Genomic DNA, 27,430 nt, shown 5'->3' on the forward strand with positions numbered 1-27,430 from the left:
TGGTGGTTTATCTCTCTATAGCTTCCTTCGATTTCTGGTTGCTTTGCCCATCTTTGTGGTGGTCTTTGGATGTTGTTGTTGTTGTCTTCTCCTTCACTCGTGCAAATTTGGTTAGCTAACTGAGCCCTCTTTTGTATTTTGCTCTTTGTACTTTGCTGGCTGGCCTTTGCCCTGGAACCCATCGATAAGAATAAAATAAGTTAATGGCCCAATCCACCACATTGATATTTTACTAGGAGAGTCCCATTCTCAAAGGGTTCAAGGAAATCGTGATCCGTTAAATCTTCAATCCAATAGTAGAGGAGAAAGTACAACAAAAATAAACAAAATAATCACCTACCATTGGGCTAAAATCAAACATGACTCATCACTAAGATGCAATAACATCAAACAAATCGAGTCTTGCACTTCAAAACATTTGCACTTAATTAATAATTTATTATTTACACAAATAACATATCCACCAGCCACTTTATACCACTGGTTGGCCGCACATATTCTACAAGAAACACAGCATACTCCTAAGCAGCCCACGCTGTGGCCCACGCAGTATGTACAAAGAATATATACGTATACACATTATGTACAGCCGACCGCTGCTTACCAAAACGGACACCACCTGCAAGAAGCACAAGAAACGTCGTTAGACAAACGGACATTCAGCATGACTTCCACATCTAGATTGGTTTTCAACTTTTCATCCGTTATGTAATAATTTAGCCATCCACAAGCCGATTGCTGATCGAGCAACGAGTGTCGGCATTAGGTGGCTCTGATCCGACCAAATTTGTGTGTCAGATGCGACGTTTAGGGCATCGAGATCCCAAACCAATCATAGGTTGTCTAAAACCAATAAACTTCATACGTCAAAGCCCCATTCATGTCGGACAAGAAAGGATTGAATGAATACACATGCACACGTGTTTTAATTATTCTAAATCTATGTTTAAAGAAACTAGAGGTCGCACTTGGTGCGATGGCAAGTGCCTTCGCCCATGAGCGGAAGGTCTCGGGTTCGAGACTTGGCAGCAGCCTCTCCATAAATGGGGGTAAGGCTAGCCGACATTCACCTCTCCCAGACCCTGCGTAAAACGGGAGCCTTGTGCACTGGGTACGACCTTTTTATGTTTAAAGAAACTGGAGATGAGAGGAAAATTTGGAAACATCTTACCCGACATAATTTTGGCATAAATTTTCGTGAGATGATGCTTGGATAATCAACTTTTGAACTTGCAGCTTAACAGATAAACCATGATCAACTTCTCGACTCTCTCCAGAAATCAGCGTGCTGTGGTCAATTGCATGAATAGAACTGGAAGCTACAGTGGAGCCGGTAGAAAAGTCACGTCCAGTAAGTTTATTACTCATCCGAGCCATGACAACCACAGCACGCTCATTCAAGACCTCATTAGCATCACCCAGTTGATTGACAGCCTGCACGGAAAACCATATAATGAGCATAACCAAAAGCATCATTTTGAAGCATCCCAAGCTGAATTTCTGAAATACCTGAAGAAGTTCCCTTTCACGAGCACCTCGTTGAGGGTGGGGAAGCTCTTTATTTTGAGCAGGTTCTTCAGCATCCACAACAGGAGTAACATTATTATTTCCAAGCATTGACATTTGAGGAACTTCATTGAAGTTGAAGAGACGCCAATTGATGAGAGGATCGTGGACAAAGGCCTGAAAACAGGTAAAACTAAATATTTCAGAGGAGAAACAATTTACTGTTGTTCGTTCAATTGGGCAGTGTCATCAGTATTAACAAAACCACACCCACCCACAATTCCACCCCATTACTTTGAAATTTTAGATTACTATTGCTTGCTGTGAATGGATGCTTTTCAATGGCATTATATGAAGACCCAGCTATGGGATATCTTGACCTGGATGTTATCACCTATATTGCTGTAAATAATAGTTCATACAACTCTTTGATCAATTTTCCTTACAGGTTTATTCAGAAAATGGCCGATTATTATCATAGTCGAATCGGTGCCACGTAAAATGCTTCAGAATGAATTTACCCTAAATCCTAATAAAATAATATACATATATATGTATATATATAGGCTTAATGAACAACACAACAATCTTGTCACCATACCTCCATCATTGCCATAACGCTATCTTTATGTGTTCGTAGAACTTGCATCACATTTTGACAAGTTGAACGGAAGTTGCCCTCTATACCACTAACTTCCATTGCTTTCACAAGCATTCTAGTCAACCGAAAGGGGACCTGAAAATACATAAATATTTATAGTGATTATATATGGAACTGTGTTTTAAACATTAACTAAAGCCACATTGCAATATAGTGTTATACCTTCTCAGGAAACTTTTCCCGGTTCATAGAGGCCTCAAAGCAGTCCCCAAAATCAATGTGCAAGATCTTCCCACTGTAAGCCACAGAATATGAGATGCTCCAAAGTTAACAAGGGAATATCAGATCCAAGTTACCAATCCACTACTTGTTGGTCCAAATTTCATGCATCAACAATTACATACCTATAGCGGTTCAGCATAAGATTGCTTGGGTGGCGATCACCTAAGCCAAGAAGGTACCCAACCTGATATAAAATTCAGTTAGTCCATAATATCACAAGCAGAAACATGTGAGATGTTTAATGGCCAGATTACGGTTATCCACCACCCCACAAATCCCATAGTCAAATCCGTTCATTTTCATAGGTATTAGGTACCCATGAAAGGATCATCCCTAGAAATTTTTTCCAAATTGGAATAGTTTAATCATTTAATTATCATCTTTATCATTTTTATGTTTATTGAAAACATAGGTGTTATGTATTTAATATTTATTCGGAAACAACTAGACCTTTGACAGGGATGATCTTTGAAAGATAACTAAAGATATGGTTGGAATCACCATATCACTTGGTAGTTGGTACCACAATGTGGTCCTAACATCTCTTAAAATGAGGGCATTCTCATTCGGCAATGTAGTCTTAAACTTTTCTTAAAATCAGCGCATTCCCATTCTCATGTACATACGTATGTATGTATACTACAAAGAAAAACACATATATGCTTGTGCGTGTGTGCACCGCGTGTTGCAAAAAACAAATAAAACACCTACCATGCTCATGACTGCTAAACTTCTCGTATAGTTTGTCCTCCTCTCCAGCCATACCTCAGAAGTGCGACTTTTCAGCCAAAGAACCTATCAAAAGCAGCTCTATACACCTTGAGAAAAGGCATTCAAAGCAACCAATAAATACATGAAAAATATGCAGTTGGTAAGAATCATACCCTTGCAAGGTCATTTCCCTCTGTATTTTGCAGGGCATACTCAAATACTTCCACTTTAGCTATGAGTGGCAAATGATCATAATCCGGAGCAAAACTTAGCATATACTTGTGTTCTTGATTTAGAGTGATCTGAAACCGAGAAAGCATTTATAACACTCTGATAAATACAACTACACCGGTCTAGGAACACGCCCCTTTACATACACAGACAATGCAAGCCTATGCTAACACTCCCTCTTAATGTAAGGCTGGAGACACTCCGCTACCCCCTATATGGGCAGGAGATATGAACTGACCCATCAGAACAGCTGATTTTATCCATGGGTATAATTATCCTCACAAATCAGCTTAAAAGGAAATACTGTCCATATGTTTATAACCATGATTCTCACAGTTAACAATATGACGTGGTGCTATGTTAACATATAGGACTGTATGAGAAAAAAAAAAGCAATCAAAGGGAACCAACTCACCTTTCTGGCATCTCTGTACTCCCTGATGAGATAGTGAAGGGTGTCACAATTAGGAACCCAACCAATTAGTCCACTGTTTGGAGACAATGGAATGACAGAATATCGTTCAATGGAGAGATCCTTTTCCTCAGTTTTTCTTGAATTCTCCAGTAGCGTATTCACCAAACCAAAAAGCTAAAAATGTCCATGTCAGGTTTTATGTGTTATTAACATAGCGAGGAGAAATATTAAGGTCTATACAGAAAGAAGAAATACAAACTTAGGAACCTCAGTATCCAAATATTTAACCATTATTTAGGTAAAGAGGAAGAGATACCTGCATGACGCGTTCATCTTGGCGCAAATCCTCATGTCCCTTCAGCAAGAAGGCATAATCCTCACCATCATTCCCATGAATCGTCAATTTCCTTGGTCTTTGTTTGGATGTTATGACAACAAGTTGGCGCGCAAATGATGCAATTGTTACAACTGGAGATTCTGCAATATGAAATTTATCAATTTATTAACTCAGGTTGAATACCAATACATGTCAACTATTGTGAAATTGTGTGCTTACCAGCACGATATGTGCCAGGAACAGCAAGCTCCAAATTACGACATTCCAACAACTCTGGTGAGACGGACTAGTAACCATATGTAGAGAAAATGTCAATGCATATATAATGACAATGCAAGAAGTCAAACATGAAAGGAGAAAAAGATGTCCTTACCTCTAAGTCCAGTGTAGTAAGACTCTGCAGCTGCTTATCTATTCGTCTAAATACATGATAATAAAGATCCCAAGCCTGATCAACGCATAATTTAAATAATTAGCATACAAAACTCTAAAAAAAATTTGATGCCACAAACCTATGCATTGCTGTAGAGAAGCAGTTAACATGCATATTAAATCCATTAACTGTATAGTTATACAAACTTTAAAACTAACGACAAAAGATAAGGCAAGTGTAGGCTTGAATGTAAGTGAGATCAGTTGGAAAGTGTAACAGGTAAGTTGTTGGAAAGAGCAGGCTCACACAATACATCTGACTTCAATAGTGGAGAAACAAAATAATGAAGGAAAACCAATAATTGGCAAGTATGTTTCCATTGTATCTAGAATAAGGATCCAACTCACACACACACGATAACAGATTGACCATTATGACCTAACAGTTCAAAGATACTAATGAATTCAAGTCATTCTTGAAGAAAGAAAAGGCTTAACCAGTTCAAAAAGTAAAACCACCAAACACTTTGCTCTAGAAAATCTTCGTACCTGAGTAAGCTCAGCATCTTTCCCTGTTCTCTTATATTTCATGCAACAGTCGTAGGCCTCCAGCAATTCATGACGATATGCCTGAGATTCACACCATGGTGATGTACTCATAAGTTAAAAACTTAAGCATAGGGTTCCAGTGAAGGTTTGAAGGGTGAGAAAGTGAAACCGCAGTTTATTTCAGGTAGGATTTAATACTCTGATTTGGCGTTTAATTTCACAGTTAATTATTCAAGAGGTTGGAAAATTAATGTTGACTGGCACAAGATACAGAAATGATTTTAAAACCAATTGCAGCAAAAGCAATGAAACCAACCTCAATGAATGCTCTCTCTTTTATGGTGGTTTTGTTCTTTTTAGCTCCTTCCTCAAGTATTTCATGCAGTGGCTCCAATACTTTTAGCATTCCTTCAATGTTATGTTCGCCAAAATACAGGCGACTAGCTTCTTCCAGAGCCTCATGCCACATTTCATGCCAAAGTATTGCGACCCGGATTAGTTCCTTTGACACAAGTTGTGCCTGTAGCCAAAATCAACTTTCTGTAAGGGTTTTCTATTGCCAAACAGGGAGAAAGAACTTGGAAAGTTGATGGAAATTAAATTGAACTATTCACCTGATCCACAAGCACACCACTATGCTGTCGAACTTTGTCAACCACTTCATGAGCTGCAGCTCTACGTAAATTACTTATTGATTTACATGCTACAAGAAGAGGGTACATAAGAGCCTGCGAAAGGAATTGAGTTACTATAGTACTTCAGCAAGTCTCAATTATATAAATTATTGGCATTTATAGTTGCTGCAAGACATGCTACAGGAACTTCACAAAATGACACGGATAGTACTATTCACACACCCATTTTTACCTCCCACACACCCTTGTTAACTTTTGGCCATTGATCTTCTTCAATTTATTCGATCCAACAACCGGAAATTGAGAGGGGTGTGTAAGAAGTAAAAAAGGGTGTGTGGATAGCACTACCAATGAGATTTAACCTACAAGTTAATTAAGGAGCAGCTATCACAATTGCATACAACATGAAATTCGATAACAGAAGAATGAATAACTATACAAGGCAGCGCAAAGGCACAACACACTTGGAGGCTACATCTCGTATATCAAGTGAAATCCAAAATTATAAAGTGAAAAGGAGTCACTAAAATAAAGAACTAGTCTGACTGAAGAATGCTTTAGCTCATTTGTGTAGGTAGTTGACAGTTTTAGTTTCTGCTTTGTTTCCTTTATGGTATGTTTGGGTGAGAGATCTGTAGTGCAGCACAATAAAAGATTAGAAGGAGGCACTTGAATAACTAGTACACTTTGAAAGTGAATTACACATGACTACTTGAAAAGATTCATTCGTAAATTCCTTGTTTATGTCTTTCTAGATCATGTGGTGCATTTCAAATCCTCCATCTAATGTTTTGTAGTTCATTTCTAACTGATTTATCCTAAATCCCTTGGTACTTGCAAATCCCTCATCTTGTCCTTGGTATATTTCTATTTATTGTATAGTGTTGTTTCTTATTAAATAACATATACATGATTGGTTTTCCTCTACACATTGTGAAACTCAGACTGAAAGTGGAATGCCATCCAAGAATTTGTCATTAAAAAATACCAAAAATCAGTAGAATAACGTTCACATGCTTGATCTCTATTCTTTTATCAGTAAAATAGATAAAACTCAGACTGAAAATGGATCACTTTGTGTTGTGAAGGATCAATGCAAAAAGACAAATGACAAGGACTCTCCCTCCCCTTCACAAATAACAAACAATGAGATAATCAAGGATAGATCCTTTTTGAAGCACATGCTAGTTTTAATTGACATATTATGGTAAACAAACAAATACAAAAACACGCATACGAAACTTCAAATAAAAAATCAATGTAAGAAATTTTACTGGTCCATCAACATCTAGCCCTACAAACCAAATTCGCAATCTTGATATTCACAAAATAGTACAAGTACAAAATCATCAAAATACATGTAAAAGATCATCAAAAGCATACCTGTGGATGACTTTGTCCAATTCGCACCAAAAGCGACTGTATCAGTTCCCTCACAGCATAGTTATTAGAATGTATCCTGGCGATTATTTGAGGCAAAACCACCAGCCATGTGTTAATATTAACATGTGCAAACCCTTTCTGTAGTGCCATTTGCACTTCTGCAGTAGCTCCATGGTTAAACCACAATGTAAGAAGACGAAGAATATCCTGAAGCACATAACAGAAATTATATGACAAACAATATTTAGGTAATAATACAGATATTATAAATGAGAATAATATCTTTCCTTTTATGCTTTTATCAGGATATACAAATGCATAGTCAGATATCTATTACAATCCTCACAAATCACAGATAGCAGAAGATACTTAGATTCCCACCACATAACCCAATTTTCACAGCAATGCCTTTCTCAGATTATAGAAAGCGCAATTTGCATGCAAGAACCTGAAGTTGTAAAGCCATTGAAAATTTGCAATACATAGAAACTATAAAGTTATCAAAAATTACTGAATTTCAAAGAAAGCAGGTGATTTTGTATAAAAGAGAAATTTTTAGAACAGAAATCAAGTGAAAAGCCCAGCTCTTCAAAGGCAGTACAAAGACAAATTGAACACATCATACAACATACCCAAATCTGGCTCAGGCTGAACAGGCAAGTCCAGAATGGCATTCGTGTTGCAAATAAGGCTTGGTCAAGGAACAATATTTACCTGTAAACTATCATCAACACCTCTGGTATTCGCTGAACATGCTATTGAGTGAAAATATCCAGTGACCGCTGCAACAACAAACTGTGACGCGACACTTGCATAACCTCTTACAGTATAAAGTGACATCACTGCTGTATTAAACAGTGCCCACTTGTGCCATGCCTTAGCCCATTTATTGGCACATTGAGTTGCAGTGAGGAAGGCATTGAGAATTTCTACACAAATTATAATTAATCAAAAAAAGATTGATAATTTCTGCAGCCGTTATCTGGAACTTAGATAAGTAAAAAATACCTTGTATAGAATCATCATCCAATCCAGGAGAAAGAGCCCAATTCCAGACTCCCAATTTGAGATACACACGGGCGATAAGTGGAACACTTGGACTACTAGAGCTCATCAAGCCAGTCGGTGTAACTGGTTGAATACTAGGTGGACTTGAAAGCTCTATTGCCAAATTCTGACCCATATTCCGACAGCCAAACAATTACACAATAAGAAATTTTGGAAGCAGGTAGTGCATAGGTAGTTGAAGCAGAAGTACTTGCTCATTAGTGCTTACACAAAAAGGGAAACATTTTCTACCTGTAGCCTTGCAAATGCTTCCTTGCGCTTAACATCCTCTCCAAGCGACCATTGGTACTTCAAATATGCAAGCATCACTTGTGGATGCCCATCGTACCGCAGGCTTTCATGAGTAACATCTTCAGGATCATACTGAACACAATTTAAACAATGTTCAATAAACAAACAAACAAAATGAGAATAAATGCAAGCTAACATCCTTCGATAATTATGCATCACCAACCTGTAAGAGTTTGACTAAAGTAGATCTAGCCTGACTAATTCGCCCACTTTTCCGACAAAGGGAAGCAAACTTAAGCCAAGTATCAACATCTTCTGTCGGAGGTAGAACAAGTGCTCTAACTGCTAAAAGTACCTGCCATACCTGCATATTCAAGTATGGTCGCATTTAGAAGTAGCTGATGCAGCCAGAAAAGTTTCAGTACACCAACCATGAGATGTGTATTGGCATGCATATGTTCTTGAGCTGGTGTTAATTACTGATAACCCCAATCCGATTGTATGGAGGCATGAAACAGAACTTGATGGAACAATCTAGTTCTCTTAGGTTTTTCTGGAGTAGCAGCAATCACACAATTACTTTCTAGTATCTGTAGATATCAAGATTGTAAATACCATACTATATATTCACACAGATGCACAGACAACTTCATATCAATAAAATACATAAATACTGAGTTTTAGTTTTCCTTTTTTTTCCCAGCCGTGACCAAGTAAATGTGGCTATTTGAAACCTCGTAGAAAAACAAACGAGAGTAAGGGCTGCAGAAGTTTAACATAAACATTATCCTTTCATATTTCAGCTATAAATAACTAGTTATAAATAAAGCATGTTCACCTCAACATTACGTTTTGCTCCTTGTATCCGCTCATTCCACATATTGCGAATAAGGGCCCGTCGTCCTTCAGCAACAGGATTTCCCAGAGGAAGTGTGCAATAATCAATGACCTGATTATAGATTTTCACATTAAAATTCATGCAACAAATATATAAGGGAACAACCTCCTGCCTCGCAACCAAAAAGAAAAAAACAAAGAGCAAACCTCTTCAAGTTCTGACAGCTGCTGAACACGGACCATATTGCTATATGCACGTTCATAGCTCTCCAAAACCTACAAAGTGAAGAAAGTCAATAATCACAATATCCGAAAGGAAAAACTATTACATGCGGAGTGCTACTGTAGTAGCAGTATATTACATCGCCAAGATAATGATATTGAAAGTAACTCAGAAAGTTCTGCTGAAAATGGAATGTATGGCTTCCTCTGACCAAGTTTTTCAAACCATAGAATTGCACGTAATTTTTTTCAGCCTTTCAGATTAGCATAACATCAGTAATACAAACATAACTTATAAACATAACACCCCAATATTATTATCTAGTAAAAACACGTCTTAACAGGAAGAAACGGCCAATCAAGCGCAAAACATAAAGGAAAGACATAATCAAACCACTGGAAATAAGCATATCGAAAGAGGTAACGACTTTGTCCTCCCAATCTCTGCACCTAAGACTAGAAAATCCAACATACTGAACACTTAGACGAAGACACGACTCTAACAATAGATGTCATTATTTCCTCTTCTCCTGTATATAGGTCGTTTGTAGTTAAGCACAAAGGTCCCAAACTGGTAGTAAAGCTCAGATCAGACAGACAATATGTTAGCATTTAAATCAATATGGTCATTATTTCTAAATCCCAACAGAAGGCTTCAACCTCAGCATGTGAAACCCAATCACATCGACTCGTAGACATAACACACAAATGAAAGAGTTAATAAAAAGGTCGTACCCAGTGCACAAGGCTCCCGCTTTACGCAGGGTCTGGGAGAGGTGAATGTCGGCTAGCCTTACCCCCATTTATGGAGAGGCTGCTCCCAAGTCTCGAACCCGAGACCTACCGCTCATGGGCGAAGGCACTTGCCATCGCACCAAGTGCGACCTCTAAATGAAAGAGTTAATAAAGAAAAAAAATAAAAAATAGAAGACTCACCAAAGCAGCAAGCTCTGTTGCCAAGCATTTCCTAGCTCTTTCAACATACTCGCGTGCTTCATCATACTGTGTCCGGAAACAATAGAAAACAAAATAGAATAGGTCAAATACAATAAGAAATAAAGAATGTTCCCAAAGTGTTCAGGCACCCTTTTACTGGTTGCCACTTAATATATCCTTTAGCTACAATGAGAACTTCAAATGTTTCTCCTCTGTAATCAGCATATATATATATATATATATATGTGTGTGTGTGTGTGTGTGTGTGTGTGTGTGTGTTTGTGTGTGTGTGCGCACAAATAATATGAAAACTAAGAAGCTGACTTGACTGCATAACAAAACGTGAACTTGGAAATCCTCAATGATCCCAGGTCCATGATGGACAAAGAGACATTCTGTTTCATTCAAATAAGTGGTCCTTCTAACCAGCAAATACAATTTATTACACTGTCTAATCTGTAAATAAAAAGTTCAACTAAAGTAGATTTTTTGCATATATTAAAACAAGCTATATTGACTATTTATTAATGAAAAGCATAAATGTTTCAAATGGTTTTAATATTCTAATGGCTTGTAAGGCTGATCCTTGCTGATTCACAAATATTCTTACTCATGTTAGGTTTAATAAATATTAGAGAAAACAGTAACATGAATACTGTTAGGATTTTGGCTCGTCAAATATGTCCTAGTTGGTTTAGGATTGTTTTAGGAAACCTAGAGGTATACCGATTCTTGTCCTAGAGGGATTAGGAAAGAATTTCAGTTTCCTTATTCAATTTAGGTTTGGATTTCTAGAAGTCTATTTGGATATGGATAGTGTAATTTCCTAGTCCACTTAGAAATAGGAATTCAATCAGCCTTGGGACATGTAAGCCAACCCTATGTCTATAAATAGGGTGCGGCAAGGCTGATTTGTAGACAGAGAAAGAAAACAGCCAGACAGCCAAGAGTTTTGAAATTAGTTCTATGGTTTGCAAAAGTTCTGTAATTTCTATTATTAATCAAATGAGCGGTGATTTCTCTGCCTAGAGAAATCACAACTGGACGTAGGCATAAGTTCTGCCGAACCAGTATAATTCTTGTGTGTTTCTAAGTTTTCTAATATTTGCTAGTTTAGTCTATTGCCGTTGGTTGCATTAAAGAACAAGGTCGTGTGTGCGGGTTTTTCAACAAATATTCCATGACCTAAAAAAGGTGATATATAACCTTTTTTTTTAAATGCCATAAAGTAGAATCTATCAATAGAATTATATATTAAATTATCAAAAAGTAGATTATAGGAAAAGTTAATTATACCTTTCCTCTTCGAACTAACAAAACAGCTCTAAAGAATGTGCCATTACTGCTTCCATCACCACTAGCAGCAGTGTTCCCCAAGCCCCTAAGTTTGGTTTCATCACCATCATCTAACCGCGACACATATTCTGCCATTTGATCCCACTCCCCCATGTTCCAAGCAGCATTAGCAGCCTAGCACAAACAAATTTGTTAAATTAGGGAAGTAAGGACATCAACAAGCCATGTGTAATCACAAACCAACCATTGGTGCCATTTCCAATCGAGCAGCCGGTTCAGCTGGGGTCCAATATTCCTTGCACAGGTTGTTAAGCTCCTCCCATTGTGCCAAAGCAGCAAGGCATCGCATCCGACCTAAAGAAGCCACCAACACAAAGCATATTCAAAATGCAAGGAAAATTGATAATATATATAAAGATAAATGGTCACAAGATCCTAACAGATTTAAAGATATTTAATAATATTAAGCGGCATATTTAATAGCACATTAAATATAAAGCGGCATCCAAAACAACAATAAAATAAGCAACAAAGACCTAAAGTGGCATCCAAAACAAGATGTGGACTCGACGCTTGAGAGGCTTTTGCTGTGTAGGCCTTGAGAGCATCGTCCCATCGCTGCAACTTCTCATACCTAAACACGTACAGAGATGCAGTGGACCAGGTATTATGAGTCATATTCTTCTGCAATGTTAGTCGAAACTAAAGTTGCTTTCTTTAAAATAAATGACAATTCAGCAAAGGGCATGGAAAAGGCACAACACAATTACAAAAGAAAATTACATTATTTACAACAGAAAAAAGGCTCCTGAAAATCCTATTGTCAAAGAGTGGCAGGAAAAAAAAGGGTTTGTTACAAGGGAAAGAAAATTCTTGGAATGTATACTACTGAAAGTTACCATGACTCTTTGAGTTGGACATCCATATTTTGTTGGGCAAAGGTCAATATTCCAACTGCAGCCTGAGAAAATACAAATTTATTCATAAATGGCAGCCAATGTTCACAGAAATGTCAAACCTCAAAATATAGTACAGAAGTGGTATAAAGATTTTCTTTTCCAGAGAACCTCATGCTGGTGTAACTGGTTGTTTATATGTATAAGTGCTTCAACTACAGCAACAGGGTTGGCATCCATCTTCTTGGAGCGAGCTCCTTCAAATTCCATTTCTTTGTAATGCAATGCCTTTGCAAATGCACGACACTGAAATGTAAAATAGATAAGCAAGCATACGTGAAACATGTAACAGAGAACAAAAACTGGCACCACCACCACCCAACCTCCCCTAAAAAAACGTAAAAAAAATTATATAACTACACCTTTTCTGCAAGAGCACCAAGCAGGCGAATGTCTATAGGAAGAGGCTTCTCATCATGTTCCATGAACTCTGCCTTCAGACACAATTAATTAAACAAAATCAACAAAAGTCAAACCAGAGAAACAGAATCTCATGCAAGAGAAATTGATGCAGGACATAGTTTCCTTTCTTTTCTTCTCCTTGTTTCATACAGAACCTCTAGTTGTTCAGTTTGTGTGTGTGTGTATATATATATATATGACATACAGAACATACATGATTCCTTTTCTTCTCCATGACATATATGACATTTAGACTTAGAGCAGAAATATGGTGATGGTTAACATTCCTAATAGATTTTTTTTTTTTTCATTATTTATTTGACAAGTGCTTGTCTAGTTTTTTGTATATTCGAATTTGAACTGTAGGTTTTTTTTATGGACACTTTTGCCCATGAGATCCCAATAGAATATTTCTCTCACTTAAAATCAGTCCCACGTAGATAGCTTGGACTCGACTACAAATGTGTGTGTGTGTGTGTGTGTGATGTGTATGTATAGGAGATCCTTTTATAAGGGAAAGTAAGAGATCACATTGGTGGGCCCAACTTAAATGTTATCTGATGATGCAAGCTGTCTATAGTTAAGGATCATTCTTACAAAATGTCAGCAAAGTTTGAAATAGTTTTGTTATCATATTATGATCAAACAAATAGACAAACACGCTGTCTCCAATAAAAACTGAACTAATGGGGATAAATTGACAATAATCATGTTATTCCTAACATTTGTGAGCAAAATATTACTGACACGTTCCTGCTTTAACTATAAATGGACACCCTCAACAGAGAAAACTATATACATTCGTACATACAAATATGTAAATGTAATCATGCAACAGAGGCTTTAAGCATTCCAAGCTAAAATCACATGATTCATGTCCAGTTATAATATAATGAAAAAGACATACCAAATTAAGAAGTGTTGCCAAAATTTCAGGAGGTATATTTGGGGATGAAAATGCCATCTCCAAACTTCGAACTAACTGTTTCTGACTAGTCTCGTTCAGCTGTGCCCAACAGCTGACAAAACCAGCTGCAAATAGCTCCCGCCCAACAAATGGCTACAAAAAGGAGGATATCAGAGCCCAAACTCCAAAAGAAGTAATATAAAAATAAGTAAATATGTAACACTCATCATATGCTTGTTCCCCATGCTTTCAATATGTTCTAATAATTATAATCTATGTCTTTCTATTTTGCAATTTGTGTATCCCAATACAATTATGTATTCTTTTAAAGTATAAGTTGACATTTATTTATATGTCATATAACAAATTTAATTAAAATTCAAAAAACAGCCTAGGCCCCGCCCATACATCTAGGTGCTTGGCCCTTTGCCCGCCACCTGACTAGACCCTAACGCCATTTAGAACCTTGGTAATACCTGCAACTGTGCAAGCCTTGCACAGGTTCGTAGGGCAGGAGAAGGAGATTCCTTCAGAAGTTCAATACTAAAATGTCTCATCCATTCTGCCCAATCTTCTTTGGTACTGCGCTGAGAAGCCTCCCCAGCAGTGCGTAATCGACCATCATTGACCTGTATATAATTTGTAGAAGTCAAAAATCAACTTACAGCCAAAATAAATATAGAAAAATAGTATTAGCATAAATAAATAAATATGAGGGTAAAGCCAAACAGACATAACTAGATATATGCATCTCAAAGACATAAATAAGCAGCACAGCAAAACAGGAACACTTAATACTAGCATTGAATAAAATATAATAGATCATGTCATAATAACCCTAGCCAATTCCAATAGCGAATAAAAGGAAAGATTGTCATGTTTAACAACCATATTATGTGCTAAGTTAGATGAACGTAGCATCAACGTAAAGATTCACCAATTACATAAACAAAAGTTCAAAGAAAAGGTTCTGCAGTAATATACCCTATGCACTGTGTTTGACACCAACCTCTATACTTGCAAAACAGTTGCCACTAAATTTGAATTGGCTATGCAGTACACGATCTGCTGACATGTCATTCCTAATAAGTAATATTTACATCTAAATGCCTAGGAACTGCTAGCCACTGCACTCAGCACATTCATATATCTAAATACGATCTCACAACATTGGTCTTCCAAGAAGTTTTGACTGCAGCAGTGAGAACCACTATAGCACACAACTTATAGAACGTGTAGCCACGGGAGAGATACCTGATGGCCTCGAAGTTGTTTCTGCATATCTGACCCATTATCATAAAGGTCAATCTCTAAATCATTCCAACGGTCAGTAATAACCTCTACTGGAAGCCGTCTGCTTAATCTTTGAAAAGTTGTACTCCCCAAAATTAGAGGTTCACGTCGCTTCAACCGCCCTTCAATTTCCTCAAATTCCTTATGCTGAAATGAAATAACCTTTTTTACTTAAGAAGCAAAAGTAAGAAACCACAAACAATTTCTTTTTAAAATAAAAATAAGGCACTAAAGGCAGGGAATGAGGAAGACCCTTAAACGATGTTTCAGCAGAAGTTTGTGTATTGATGGGATAAAAATTGTGAAGTCCTCCCCAAGAGCATGAGCTAGACAACAAAGGGCATCAACAGCATCCTTCCGGAGCTCATCGTTCTTGCTGTAATACAAAAGTTTAAACCCGCTATGATTGGTAGATAAGTATTCCACGGTACTAAAGATCCCAGAGCAGTCTTAAGCCACAAGTTATAACATCAAACAGAAGAAAAGGTTCTCCCAAATTATTCATAACGTAAAACCATTAAAAACAACCTCAGAAATATTCAGGGGATACACACCAAACAAGAAGGAACTCATGCATACTGATCCACAAGTCACCACCCCCCCCCCCCCCCAACCCCAAAACAAAACAAAAAAACAACATACACAAAAAAAAAAATGGAAAGCTCGAAAAAAGTGAAACAGAACTCACATCCTCAACTTTCAGGCAATGCAATCACAGAATCAGAGTGACAGAATGAGCATTAAGTTAAAGAAAGATCAAAGTTGAAGTCCTGACCTTCACAGTTTAACCATCCATATTATACATTACAAAATGGTCTCAAACAAATATTTATAAAATAAATATAAGAGAATTACAATGAAACGGAAGCAAGCTGTCATTAATTGGAATTCACTTCAAAGGAAGGGGAATCTGTTCTAAAACAAGCAATAATAGTAGCCAAAAAAATAGATTTCGTAGTTGCGAAACACCCAGAACAAAGTTTGAATCATCTGGAAAGTTTATCTAAAACTCAAATAGTCATATAAAACAGAAAAGGAGGATGTGTTTAAGAAACTTGAAGACAGTTTTCAACCAATGTCTAAAAAGACCAACAGTTGCACAACAAGTTCAGATCATATAGCTAATGGACAGGTGATGAAAAGGAAACGGACCCATCTAACACTAGCTTTAAGTGATGCACGAGAGAAGATATGTGACCAGCAACCTGAAAAATAATAATCACACATTACAATCAACATGTTGTCCAAGAACAATATATCCAAATATAACTGGAGTAAAAAAAGAGAGTACGGGGTGTGATGATAACCTGCACACGAGGAATAAGTTTCGTCAAAGTTTTAATAGCAGCACGTCTTATGTCCACTGAAGCATCAACTTTAAACAAGCGAATGAGTGCAGGAAGAAGAAGATGCATATGTTCATCCAATGTTCCTACATTTTGAAACTGAAATGAGTCTATACAGGTTGGCATATATATACTCAAGAATAGCAGCTTCACATTTTCATCATGGTAAAAAAATGTTTAATAAAATGCTTTTTGGGCTCCAAGCCTCCAACAGAGGAAACCATAATGCTCTTTGGAACTTAAAAAGTCCCATACAGCCAGCCTCAGGGACCTTTGAAACAAAAACCCAAAAAGTCTTTGTATTTCCAAATCTAAAAAGATAACAAGCAATTTTGCCCAATCCGTTAATGCAAATAGAAAAGGCACAATAAAGCTATCAGTTATAAATGCAACATTATAAGGTATCTAAAAATTTGATGCCCATTCACTTTAAATCTCCATCAACATCTGATGACTAATCTATTTATCAGAATGCAGACACAAATTAAACAAATAAACCCAGAGCCTTATGCTTATAGATGGAAGGCTTTCTTCCATCAGTCTATAAACTTCATACCCAATCACTTTGAAGTTGCCAGGTCAGTAACTACTCATGGTCAACAATTACTATCCAAATTGTTAACCAATATTTGAATACCACTTGATGCTTATTCTTAGATCGCAAAATTCGAATCTCAAGTTGTGCTTATATGCAGTAATTTTGCTCCCAAGATTTTGTAGTTACCAATGGAACCGAGTTGTTCCAAATTTTTAATATGTATCTCCGACAGCTACATTAATAAAACTTATGAAAAAAACAAAGGTACAGTATTTTTTAATAAGGAATCATATTATCTTCAGCAATTTTCTTTTTAACCCTGCAGTTATTAAGTCATCCATAAATCAAATCCACTTACTCTCACTTTACCATGATTTAAAATCATGCATTTAAACTGCCTGGACATTATTTTCATACCTCTCATAATCAACACAAAGTAACTGTTCTAAATATAATAGGAGCATACATTTGCCCACTATTTTTGGTTCCAACTTGATTCTTGAGTAAAAAAAAAGAAACCAATATTCAAGCAGGATTTTCAAATATGAATATTCTATTCGTGAATGTTACAAAGAAGGGGTCAAATTTTCTAATTCTTGCATGTATTTTACATGTAACTCCCTAAATGAAATTCCTTCTTTTTCATCTGGTTCTTACTTGCACTACTCTTGGAGAACTTGCATATCTACACAACCACTTTCCTTAAATTCAAGCCACCATTTATTTTTTTAAAGAATTTTATTAACAAAAGAAGAATGTACAAAAAGTGGATAAGAAATCCACCAACTAAAATCAAACCTAAAGTACTAAACTAGACCTCTCAAATAGGACTAATTTACAAAAATTAAACTTGAAACTAACTACAGTTGCTAACCATCCAGCATTATAGAAGAAAGAATAATCCCTAAACTCAGTTGAAACAGATGCCCAAAGTTTGCCCAGTATCTAGTTTGGTCCCATAGTTCACCTACTCCCACTCCCTTAAAATCTTCCAAAATTCTTCTATTACACTCCATCCAATTCTTCAAGTTGCCAATTTAATTCTCAAATATCTATGATACTTTCATATCATTAACAAACTAATCCAGTCTTACAAGGACTTTTCTTACGAGACTTGAAATATAAGTTTCTAATATCAATAAATATCAATATATTAAATGAAAAATGAAGAGTACTAACCACCAAACACTTCAAGGGTACGGAGGATGTCCAGAACATAAGTATAATCGTTATACCGTTCTGCATCACTTAGAACTTGAATACAACATGGAAGAATATCAGGAAGGTATGTTCGAAATTCATCATTGAGAGCCAAGCAAAGCTGCTCCACCAGATGCAGAACCTGAGAAAGATTACAAGAGAACAGAAAAAAATGACAATGGGAAGTTCTTTTCAAAAAAAGTACTACAATTTCAAACACAATAGATCAATCTCATTATACAACCAATTGTAACCAATAAGAAAAGGCCAAACTTACTGGATAACCAAGTTGAGGACGGCCAGCAGCAGGAAAACTGAAGGTTGACCATAGTTCTGAAATTAGAACGAGCAACTCATGCAGATATTTCCGAATATGCTGCACAGCACATCATACCATATGTGATCATCAAGAAATCATGCACAATCATTACATGTATGAAAACTTAAAAGCCGTCAAGACATTTATACCTGACGCACAATAGACACTAGTGTGCCAAGCTTCCATGTTATAAAATCCTTTAAAGCATCATCACATGTCCGGACTATATGTAAGAGATCAGGTAAAACCTGTAGGTAAGAAAAATAAAGACGCACCATTTAAAGCCAAAAAGACAAAATCAAAAGCAAATGCACCAGCACATGAACCATCGATAAGCTAAATAACAGGTCTAATTCGAGATGAAAATGGACAGTAGAATAGTCATGATAAATGAATCTTGTTTCTTTTCGAAAAATTGATAAATGGAATTGCAAAGGCATGAAACTTAATATGTATTTTGTACAAAAAAGAGAACGTATAACACAATTCACATCCATCAAACTAAGATTTAAAAGGAGAGTACACGTGCTTTTCTGTACACCTGCATTCACACACATGTTAATACATGTGCATAAAACCTAAAACGAAACCAATCACAATTGAAATGTTTATACACTGACCTTTGGTAAGTATGGAACACAACCAAGACCCATTGACTAACCTCGCAACAAAAAAGATAATATTAGACATCAAAAACTACACAAATGGTAAGAATATCAAAATACAATCTTATAAGAAGAGTAAATCAAAAAACAATAACCACATGACTGTATGCTAAATACCTTGAATATGAACATAAGAGATCCGACCACCTTTAGGTGGTAAGTAGCAAGTGAAGGGTCCCTAAGTATACGCATGAGCGAGTTGATTGCAACCTGTGGTCATAACATTGTAACACAACGACAGTCACTTATAATATTGATGTGCATATTAATGGATTTTAAGTTGTGGATCCGATCATCATAGTCCATTGATTGTGTGGACAATGCAAACGCAATCAGCAACCATGAGGAGCATCATTGTAATCAAATATATATTTATACACATCCATATAATAAAATACAAAGGTCCTAGCAGGTTTGATGTGCTACCGTAGAATAATAGTCTTCTGAGGTTGCAAATGATGGCCAAAGGTCCATAGGCAATTCATCCACAGACTGAAAGTGTTGACCAGATTCACTCGCACTACGGGTAACATCTCCATGTGACCCAGGCAGGCTTTGCTGATTTCGTTTATGCACATGAGGATCTAGAGCGCCCATAATTCCGAGAACCTGGCGAAGCCCAAGAACAGGTTAACATAAAAAGTTGGCTACAGTTAACAACCATGCAATCTAATTAACAAGTTACCTTTAGTACTTCACGTCTTGTAGACCATGCTAATTCACCATTCAGTAACTTCAAGAGTAAGCCAAGTAACAGTGGATATTCATTGTATGGAGTTATGACATACCTGTCAAAATCAAAGAACAAAAGTTTCCTAACACAAACCAAAATATAATACAGGACTTCACAAAACCCGATGCCAACAAAGTATCTCAAATCAATGCTCCATGTTACCAAATATGTGGACCGAGTCTATCTTCTATGGTACACAGCGCCCAAAAGTAAGTTGAAACATTATATTCTAATGGAAGTGGTTGGCCATGCACATTGTTCTAAAAATCCCCACATGTGCACTAGGCGGCTGGCCACCACCCTGATTAATCCCTAGGTGTTTGAAAATTAAGAAATAGCGCCTAGACCTGCTTAGGCGCCCACCTTGACCACCTAGGCACCCACCTAGGTTGCAACTCTCACTCAAACAGAAAATAGATAACTTTCATTTTGCATTTTATTTTTTTCAATAAATTGTTAAAGAGACTTGTTGAATACTTACTTAGATGAAAACACATTATATGCTTGTTCCCCATGTTTTCATTATGTTCCAATACTTTATAATCTATACGTCAGTTTACTTTGCAGTTTATGTATCCCAATGAAAGACACTTATTTATACGATATATAATAAATTTACTTAAATCCGCCGCCCAACTAGCGCGTAGCGTCTTTTAGAACCTTGACCATGCATACATCAATTTCAGGAACTAGAGACTCAACCCTTATTTTACCATCTACCAATTCTCCCTCTCCAGCAAACAAGCTTCTTAAAACCAAAGAGATGCAAGTATAAAGCAGTGACAAACTGACTCCAGTAAAATAAGGTAATCCACTGTCTTCCTAGCTCACTACAGCACATGCAAGACCTAATGCAATATCATCTATTGTCGGCTCATACCTCAAGGGAAAGACCCCTCTGTTAAGGATAGTACTACGACATCTAACTATGGTTGGTGGGCTTCTTAACAGCTTAATACTTGAGATTAACAGTTACTGGGCATAAGAGATTTGGTTGCCAAGAAATCTTTTGTTCAGAAGGGAGGAGGCATGGTTTGCATAACCTCACATACTAACTTGAATACTACTAAAACAACTCAACAAGGTATCAGAACCTAAGAGTAGTGCTGCTACCTACCCTATATTTATTTCTTTTTTACTATATTGACAAAAAGGAAAAAGAGCCCAAAGTTTAAAGACCCAATTGAGAATTAAATAGTTATTCAATCAGATATTTGCATCAAATAATTATATAAGCATAAGCCTCAGTGAAGCTGTTTCTAACTCAAGATTAAAGATGAAAACAAAAAATATATATATAACAGAACCTATCATAGAGCAATGTAACAAACAGAGTGCATACCCAGTGCTCTGTACAACTTGACCAAGAGTAGCGACAGCCACTTCCCGTTTGGTGACGGCTGCTCCATCCAATAAAGCATCAACAATTAAAGGCATAAGCTCAGGAATGTATTTTCGCATTGCAAAACCACCCTAGACAGAAGTCAAAAACAAAAAAGAAAACACTATTTTGTATCAGGACAACACAAAACAATTTTATAACAAAGAAAAAATTTATTTCTCGATTTTTTTTGTCTTGCCACCTAAAAGAAACACATTTTCATGTTCCTCACCAACTATGCATCAGACACCTCAATCCCACCACCTACCAACCTTCAACACAAATAAAAAAAACACCATGATAGGCTAAACACAAATATACCCACCACTCTAGCCAGATCCCCAACAGTTACAAGAACTCCACTAATAATGCCATTATTTGCGTTCACACCAGTGCCATCATTAAGTCTTGCAACAAGTGCCTGAACAATCAGACATTTACAATGAGATAGGGGGAAAATACAATTAATAAATGATAAAGGACTAAGATAAACAATCACTAAATGATTTATTAAACCTTGTGTATCGGAGCAATGTATGGAAGTATTAGTCGTTCACAGTTTCGTATTAAACAACCCAGTAACTTCGCACTTTCTTCCCGGCATTTGGTATCTGCACTGCTGACATAGCAAAACAAGTCAATATCTGACACTTTGACAGTTAATTCTAGCATTGATATCCATAACTGTATGTAACCAAAATTGATAATCCTTTCACATCACCTCTGCCCCAGGTAAGTCAACAACTGTATAAGATGCCGACGAAGTGCTGGAAGAACATAAGCAGGGTTTTTTTCTGACAACCTCCCAGCCACAGAAATTGCAAACTCTCGAACCTCAAAATCCTATAACAACATCATTTTTTTTTTTTAAGATGGGAAACACAAAGGAACAGAAATTTTCACAAGTATACATTCGAGCAAAACCATACATCAAAACTGCACAGTTATATGGTAGAGAAAGCAAACTAAAAGAAAATAGTATCTAATATCACATGCATAAGCAGCAAAGCTTATGCTTCCAATATCACAGATTAAGTCATGAACACATCTATCCAGAGTAAAAAGACACCTCATCATTTAAAGCAGCAAAAACTGCGCTCAGACTATCAGCCTGCGCCAAAAAATCATCAAAACCTCTATTCCCATGAAGGGAGGAAAATATTGAATGACGAACAATAACATCAGCATCTGCAACAGCTTCACTGAGAAGCTTTTCCACAATCTGCAGAAAGGCCGATTTCTAGTTAACACGCATATACCAAGAAGGAGAAAAAGAAAATTAATAATACTCAATGAGATTTTGAGACTTCACATGATACATTACTATAAAGACATTGACAAATTATAATTACAGTAGCAGACTGTAAAAAAAGCTATCCAAATTCTTAAGTCTAATGCATATCTTCAAAACATGTTTTGCGTAATCACATATTACAGAGGGCAACATGTCCACTAGAACCGATCTTAAATTTAATGAGATACAAAACATTTCTAAAGAGTATTGCCTTCTATAAGCCTCCAAATTGCAAAGAAAGAAAAAAAGGAATGTCCCCACAGCCAATGGACATCTTTAATAGTTGTCATATGACCATATCAGCATATTTGAACTGGAACCTAAAGGTAGGCGTTTATTGGCGAAATACGAAAAGACAAAAAAATTTGTTATGCTAAACATACTATTGAATATACTAGATAAGCACAAAATTGGTTTTACAGTCTACAAACAGTTCAAAAGAAACACAGGTTGGAATGTTTAGTATAAATTTTAATGTACAAATACAAACCTCCTCAATAAGACGTCGTCGCTTTCCCCGATTTGCCCTACCAGATGCATATTGCATACCAGAAAAGGAATTTGCAACTAATCTGCAACAACATAGGGCAGCATCTTTCCGGATGGCTCCATCATCATCATCCAAATATACAACAACTGATTCTCTTGCAAACTCAAGAAGGTCATGGCCCTAATTCATATATCAGCTTCTATGTGAGATTAAAGGTGCATTTAGGATTCAAAATGGGCAACAGTATTCACACAAACCTTGAAATTAAAACGAGCTAAAGTCTGCAAAGCAAGCTGCACAAGGGCTGAACCACTGAGGTCTGACGCTGGCTGAGGGACATTCATTAAATTTCCTCTACCCATGCCAACAGCCGACCTTCCCTGAGACTGGTAGGATTTTGAAAGAACCGCCGAAATGCAGTCAAGTAACCGATCTTGGATGGTAGGAAGCAAAGATGTAATACTGAATTAACAACCAATTGAACAAGGAACCAGTCAGTGCACATGGAAGACATAGACTAATCACCAAAATTGTGCAAGGAGAAGCTCTTGAAAACCCAGTGTACCTGGTAGTTATTTGCTCAAGTGCCTCAACAAGCGTAGGGGAAAGACCAGCAGAGAACATAACATCCAAAAGACCAAGAACATGAGGTTCCATAGCCGGCCCCATTGCTTTTGCTATGTTTCCAACACAAACCAAAGCCTCAAGAGAGGGTCTACCTCTACGTGGAGCAATCTGGAGAACAAATGATTAATAACAGTCACAGATGTGTCCACTATCACAATTATAACTCAACCTGCAGTCTACATACACAACACAGCAGAGATAAATATGATGGTGATGGCCACAATCACTCCAATCAACATACCGCATCACGTAAATGAGACGTTATTGTCGGCAAATAATGGACAAGTTCCCCGTCCAAAGCACCAGCCATCTCCCCAAGGGCAATAAAACCACTGGAGCGTTCTGCCGGTATTCGCAAAACTGCAAGAATATGATTCATACATATCTGCAAGAAATAGCACATCCTTACACATTCAGGATGACAAACAGAAAATATAAATGAAACAGATTTCACCCAAACCATTCTGCCCACCAGTTACAATATAATAATAAAGGACAGTTGACAAACCGTTAAGTAGTTTGTGACAAATCGATCACGCAGAAAATGAGCAATTCGAGGTAGCAGCGAAGTTATGCTCAGGCGAACCAGCCTGTCCCGGTGCTCAAGATATCTAAGGACAATTTCGGCAACTTCCCTGTACCTAGACATCATAAATTCACCTGTATTCCTGCCCAGATGAAATTAAATTTTTTAAACTGATGAAGGAGCAGTTGATGGCTGGGTCAAAATGTCAAGATAGCACAAAGTAACACAGCACATTTACATTTTTACATTACTTAAAATAATTTAGGTTTTCCTTGCTCACACATTGGAACCACATGTAACCATTTTGGTTTTCCTAGGCTCCACCTAATAGAATAGAGTCACTACTACAACAGGGTCATATAAAATTCATACAAAAACTTTATTCAAGCCAACAAGAATCCATTACACATTCGTATAAATGAATGTGCACAATAACAAAGTCTATTCCAAAATGGTAGTTAGAATTGCATGAACATATGTTCACGTGTCTCTTGAAGAACTGATCATCAACATGAGCTAAAAAATCATCACAGTATGCATTTTGTACATATGTGGTAGGGTTTCACTTACAATTGGCCAATCTGGTACATATGATACTTCTAGTGAATGACAATCATATTCACATTAAAAAAATAGAATTAAAAATGAAAATTATCATCCCCACGAACTCTACTAACCTTAAAAGTTCTCCAACTGCAAGCAAAGAACCATGTATGCTGTGAATGGAAGCATTTCTACCCAACCCATCTTGGGTAGCCTCAAACATACGATAATACCATTGCACACGCCAGCGTGTCTCACGTTTCTCAATAACACCAAGGCAAGCACGTAGAGCTTCCACAGCTCGCTCTCGAATAGGCAACACTGGATCCCTCAAAGCAACCCAAATAGCATCAACAAATTCAGGCACATGAACATTGAACACTGTTGAAGCGTTTTCTGCCATTTCCTATAATAAGAAAACATAGAGTTAACTATTTCCTATATCAAAATCTAATGAGAATAGCTAAAAAGAATTTTAAAGTTAAAAAGTAAAAGTTCTATGTTATGAAACTTTTTTTAAGAATAGAACTTTGATGGGATGATTTGAAAAGTTTCTTCACCTATAAATGGAGTGTCCTCGGAGAAACAAACTCAGGAGCGCTAATAAATAAATGAGTACAAAAGTAAAATTGTTGCACTTACTTTCAAAATCAAGACAGCAGCAAAACGGCGATACTCAACTCTATCTCCCCGCAACCAATCCAGAGCAATTTTTATCTAAGAGGACCAAGGCTTATCAGATACTTTACTATTCTAAATCATATTCTTTCATGTCAAGGGGGTACACAAAAATGCAACAAACCTGGCGTTCCACTTCATCTGCAGTCATTGCTCCCCCTGCCCTAGCAAGATGGCCCAGAACTCTACTAGCAAGCACCAGAATATCCGGATCACGCTTTACCTCAAAAACAGTCCGTATGTAGTTAGCAAACTTCGAAACCTTGGAGGAATTCTCTCCCAGTGCCACATCTATCAACTCATCAATAGCTCTTAGAGCTCCCAAATTTTCTGCAACATCACTGCTCTCCAGTAGAGATGAAATTCGATCATACAACTGATCCATGAAACGCGAAAATGCTTCTCCGCTGAGGTCACGGGCTTCTTCTTCCAGATGCTTCTTCAATGCTAACGAAGCCCCATCCTAGGAAACAACACAGTTTAAGCAGTTTAAGTCCTCTGTTATCGAATTTGCCTATAGTGAGTGAGGAGTGCTTAAAATTGGCCTATTATATTAGCTCCAATAACACTAACATAATACCTAACAAATCACACAATTCATAGCTTACACTATCCACTAAACCTATTAGTTATCCACTAAACCTATTAGTTATCCACTAAACCTATTAGTTATCCACTTAACCTATTAACAAGAAAGTGAAAAGTTCGAACGTCTCGGGAACCAAACAGAAAATAAGAAACAGAGAGGGATAGAGAGCACAAAGTACTGACCTTGGGGCTGCCACGGGTGCAGAGGTCAGCAAGGATGCGATTGAGCGCGTCAAAACTTCCTCCACTGGGTCCGGCGGAGCCGGGGCCGCAGAACCTGAGGGACTGCCCCGAGGCCGCCATGTGTCTCAGGCTCCCCAAACCCTAAAACCCCCAATCTGTCTCTCCCACCCCCTCTCTCTGTAGCAATCGGATCTTCAAGGCATCGAAGCTCCGCCGAGAGAGCAATGGCAGATTGATTCTTCCGCCGGAGACGATGGGAAGTGCAGGCGTGCGAGTAGTTGCGGGCGGGCTAAAGCGGGGAGAGAGTACCAACAGCTGTCTGCAGATTACGCTTCGAATTAACGCAATCGAAAGCGAAAGGAGGAAAAAAGGGTGGTTTGGGGGTTCTGGGGTGGGGGCTTATTGCGGCTGTGCGTGTAAATCTCGTTAATTCTTGGGCTTTGTGAACGCACTAGACCGATCACGCTCATCATTCATTCCACCGACTCAAACTTTCTTTCATTTTTTATTCACTTACTACCAAGTATAAAGGGTAAAGTAATTTTTTAATACAAAACAGTTTTCCTTCCAAAAAAGTTATTATACACCAGTCAGTCCTGATACGAAAAAATATATACTTCTAAAACAAAATCAGTATTTTCTAGTCCTCGGTATTTGTTGCATTTGTGTATATGAATATTCTGCAACCATCATACTACACAAATTCTTGGGTATAATATGTATTAACATAATTAATTATTAATCTCTTGCTACACGCATACGTGATAATTAATTTTTTTTTTGTCTATAATATTTTAGAAATATTAAATCAGTAGATCGGAGTATACTTTAAATTGGAATCATGTCATGGGAGTGTAATACGCCAATTTGTCCACTAGACTATTAGCAGATAAATTTATTTCTAGAAAATAATAAACTTACTAACCACATATAGTGTATAGGTGGTAATTGACTCTTTTTATTTTATTATTTAGATTTTTGTCTGATAATTATATTGTTTTTATTTTTATTTTTTTAACAAACAATATTATCTACACTAAATGAGATGGAGGTTGGCTTAGCCTCACGATATCATTTTTATTTTTATTTCTTTTAATTTTAATTAATATTGTTTTGGGGAGAGAGTGAGAGAGGTTTAATTTTTAATTT

The 27,430-nt window shown here is 37.0% G+C and overlaps 1 protein-coding gene across 1 annotated transcript; it reads right to left on the bottom strand.

Moving 5' to 3' along the window:
* Nucleotides 1-402: 402 nt before the first annotated feature.
* LOC114823063 (serine/threonine-protein kinase TOR-like) lies at nucleotides 403-26,808 on the bottom strand. Its single transcript, XM_029098366.2, has 56 exons — nucleotides 26,282-26,808; nucleotides 25,635-25,973; nucleotides 25,475-25,549; nucleotides 24,967-25,238; nucleotides 24,272-24,431; nucleotides 24,005-24,148; nucleotides 23,702-23,871; nucleotides 23,394-23,598; nucleotides 23,137-23,316; nucleotides 22,422-22,574; nucleotides 22,074-22,195; nucleotides 21,869-21,968; nucleotides 21,678-21,773; nucleotides 21,314-21,444; nucleotides 19,924-20,026; nucleotides 19,665-19,847; nucleotides 19,356-19,448; nucleotides 19,194-19,229; nucleotides 18,723-18,821; nucleotides 18,532-18,630; nucleotides 18,234-18,396; nucleotides 16,478-16,602; nucleotides 16,323-16,375; nucleotides 15,423-15,546; nucleotides 15,132-15,317; nucleotides 14,354-14,506; nucleotides 13,878-14,030; nucleotides 12,931-13,002; nucleotides 12,680-12,814; nucleotides 12,512-12,573; nucleotides 12,149-12,246; nucleotides 11,857-11,966; nucleotides 11,613-11,786; nucleotides 10,317-10,382; nucleotides 9,366-9,434; nucleotides 9,160-9,270; nucleotides 8,545-8,685; nucleotides 8,322-8,453; nucleotides 8,031-8,196; nucleotides 7,737-7,951; nucleotides 7,023-7,229; nucleotides 5,619-5,732; nucleotides 5,321-5,524; nucleotides 5,005-5,085; nucleotides 4,457-4,531; nucleotides 4,303-4,369; nucleotides 4,063-4,223; nucleotides 3,747-3,920; nucleotides 3,274-3,402; nucleotides 3,101-3,184; nucleotides 2,512-2,573; nucleotides 2,330-2,402; nucleotides 2,108-2,242; nucleotides 1,510-1,683; nucleotides 1,172-1,434; nucleotides 403-619 (listed from the first exon to the last, which is right to left on the bottom strand). Exons 1-56 carry the CDS (start codon nucleotides 26,399-26,401, stop codon nucleotides 601-603), a joined length of 7,410 nt encoding a protein of 2,469 aa, XP_028954199.2. The 5' UTR covers nucleotides 26,402-26,808; the 3' UTR covers nucleotides 403-600.
* Nucleotides 26,809-27,430: the final 622 nt, after the last annotated feature.

This window comes from Malus domestica, chromosome 10, assembly GCF_042453785.1.
Source record: "Malus domestica chromosome 10, GDT2T_hap1".
In the NCBI taxonomy this organism is placed as follows: Eukaryota; Viridiplantae; Streptophyta; class Magnoliopsida; order Rosales; family Rosaceae; genus Malus; species Malus domestica.

Coding starts and splice junctions, on each gene's coding strand:
- LOC114823063 (XM_029098366.2), bottom strand. CDS start 26,401: ATGGCGGCCTCGGGGCAGTCCCTCAGGTTCTGCGGCCCCGGCTCCGCC. Junction 14,507..15,131: donor AACAACTTCGAGGCCATCAG/GTATCTCTCCCG, acceptor AATTATATACAG/GTCAATGATGGTCGATTACG. Junction 5,086..5,320: donor AAGAGAGAGCATTCATTGAG/GTTGGTTTCATT, acceptor TGTGAATCTCAG/GCATATCGTCATGAATTGCT.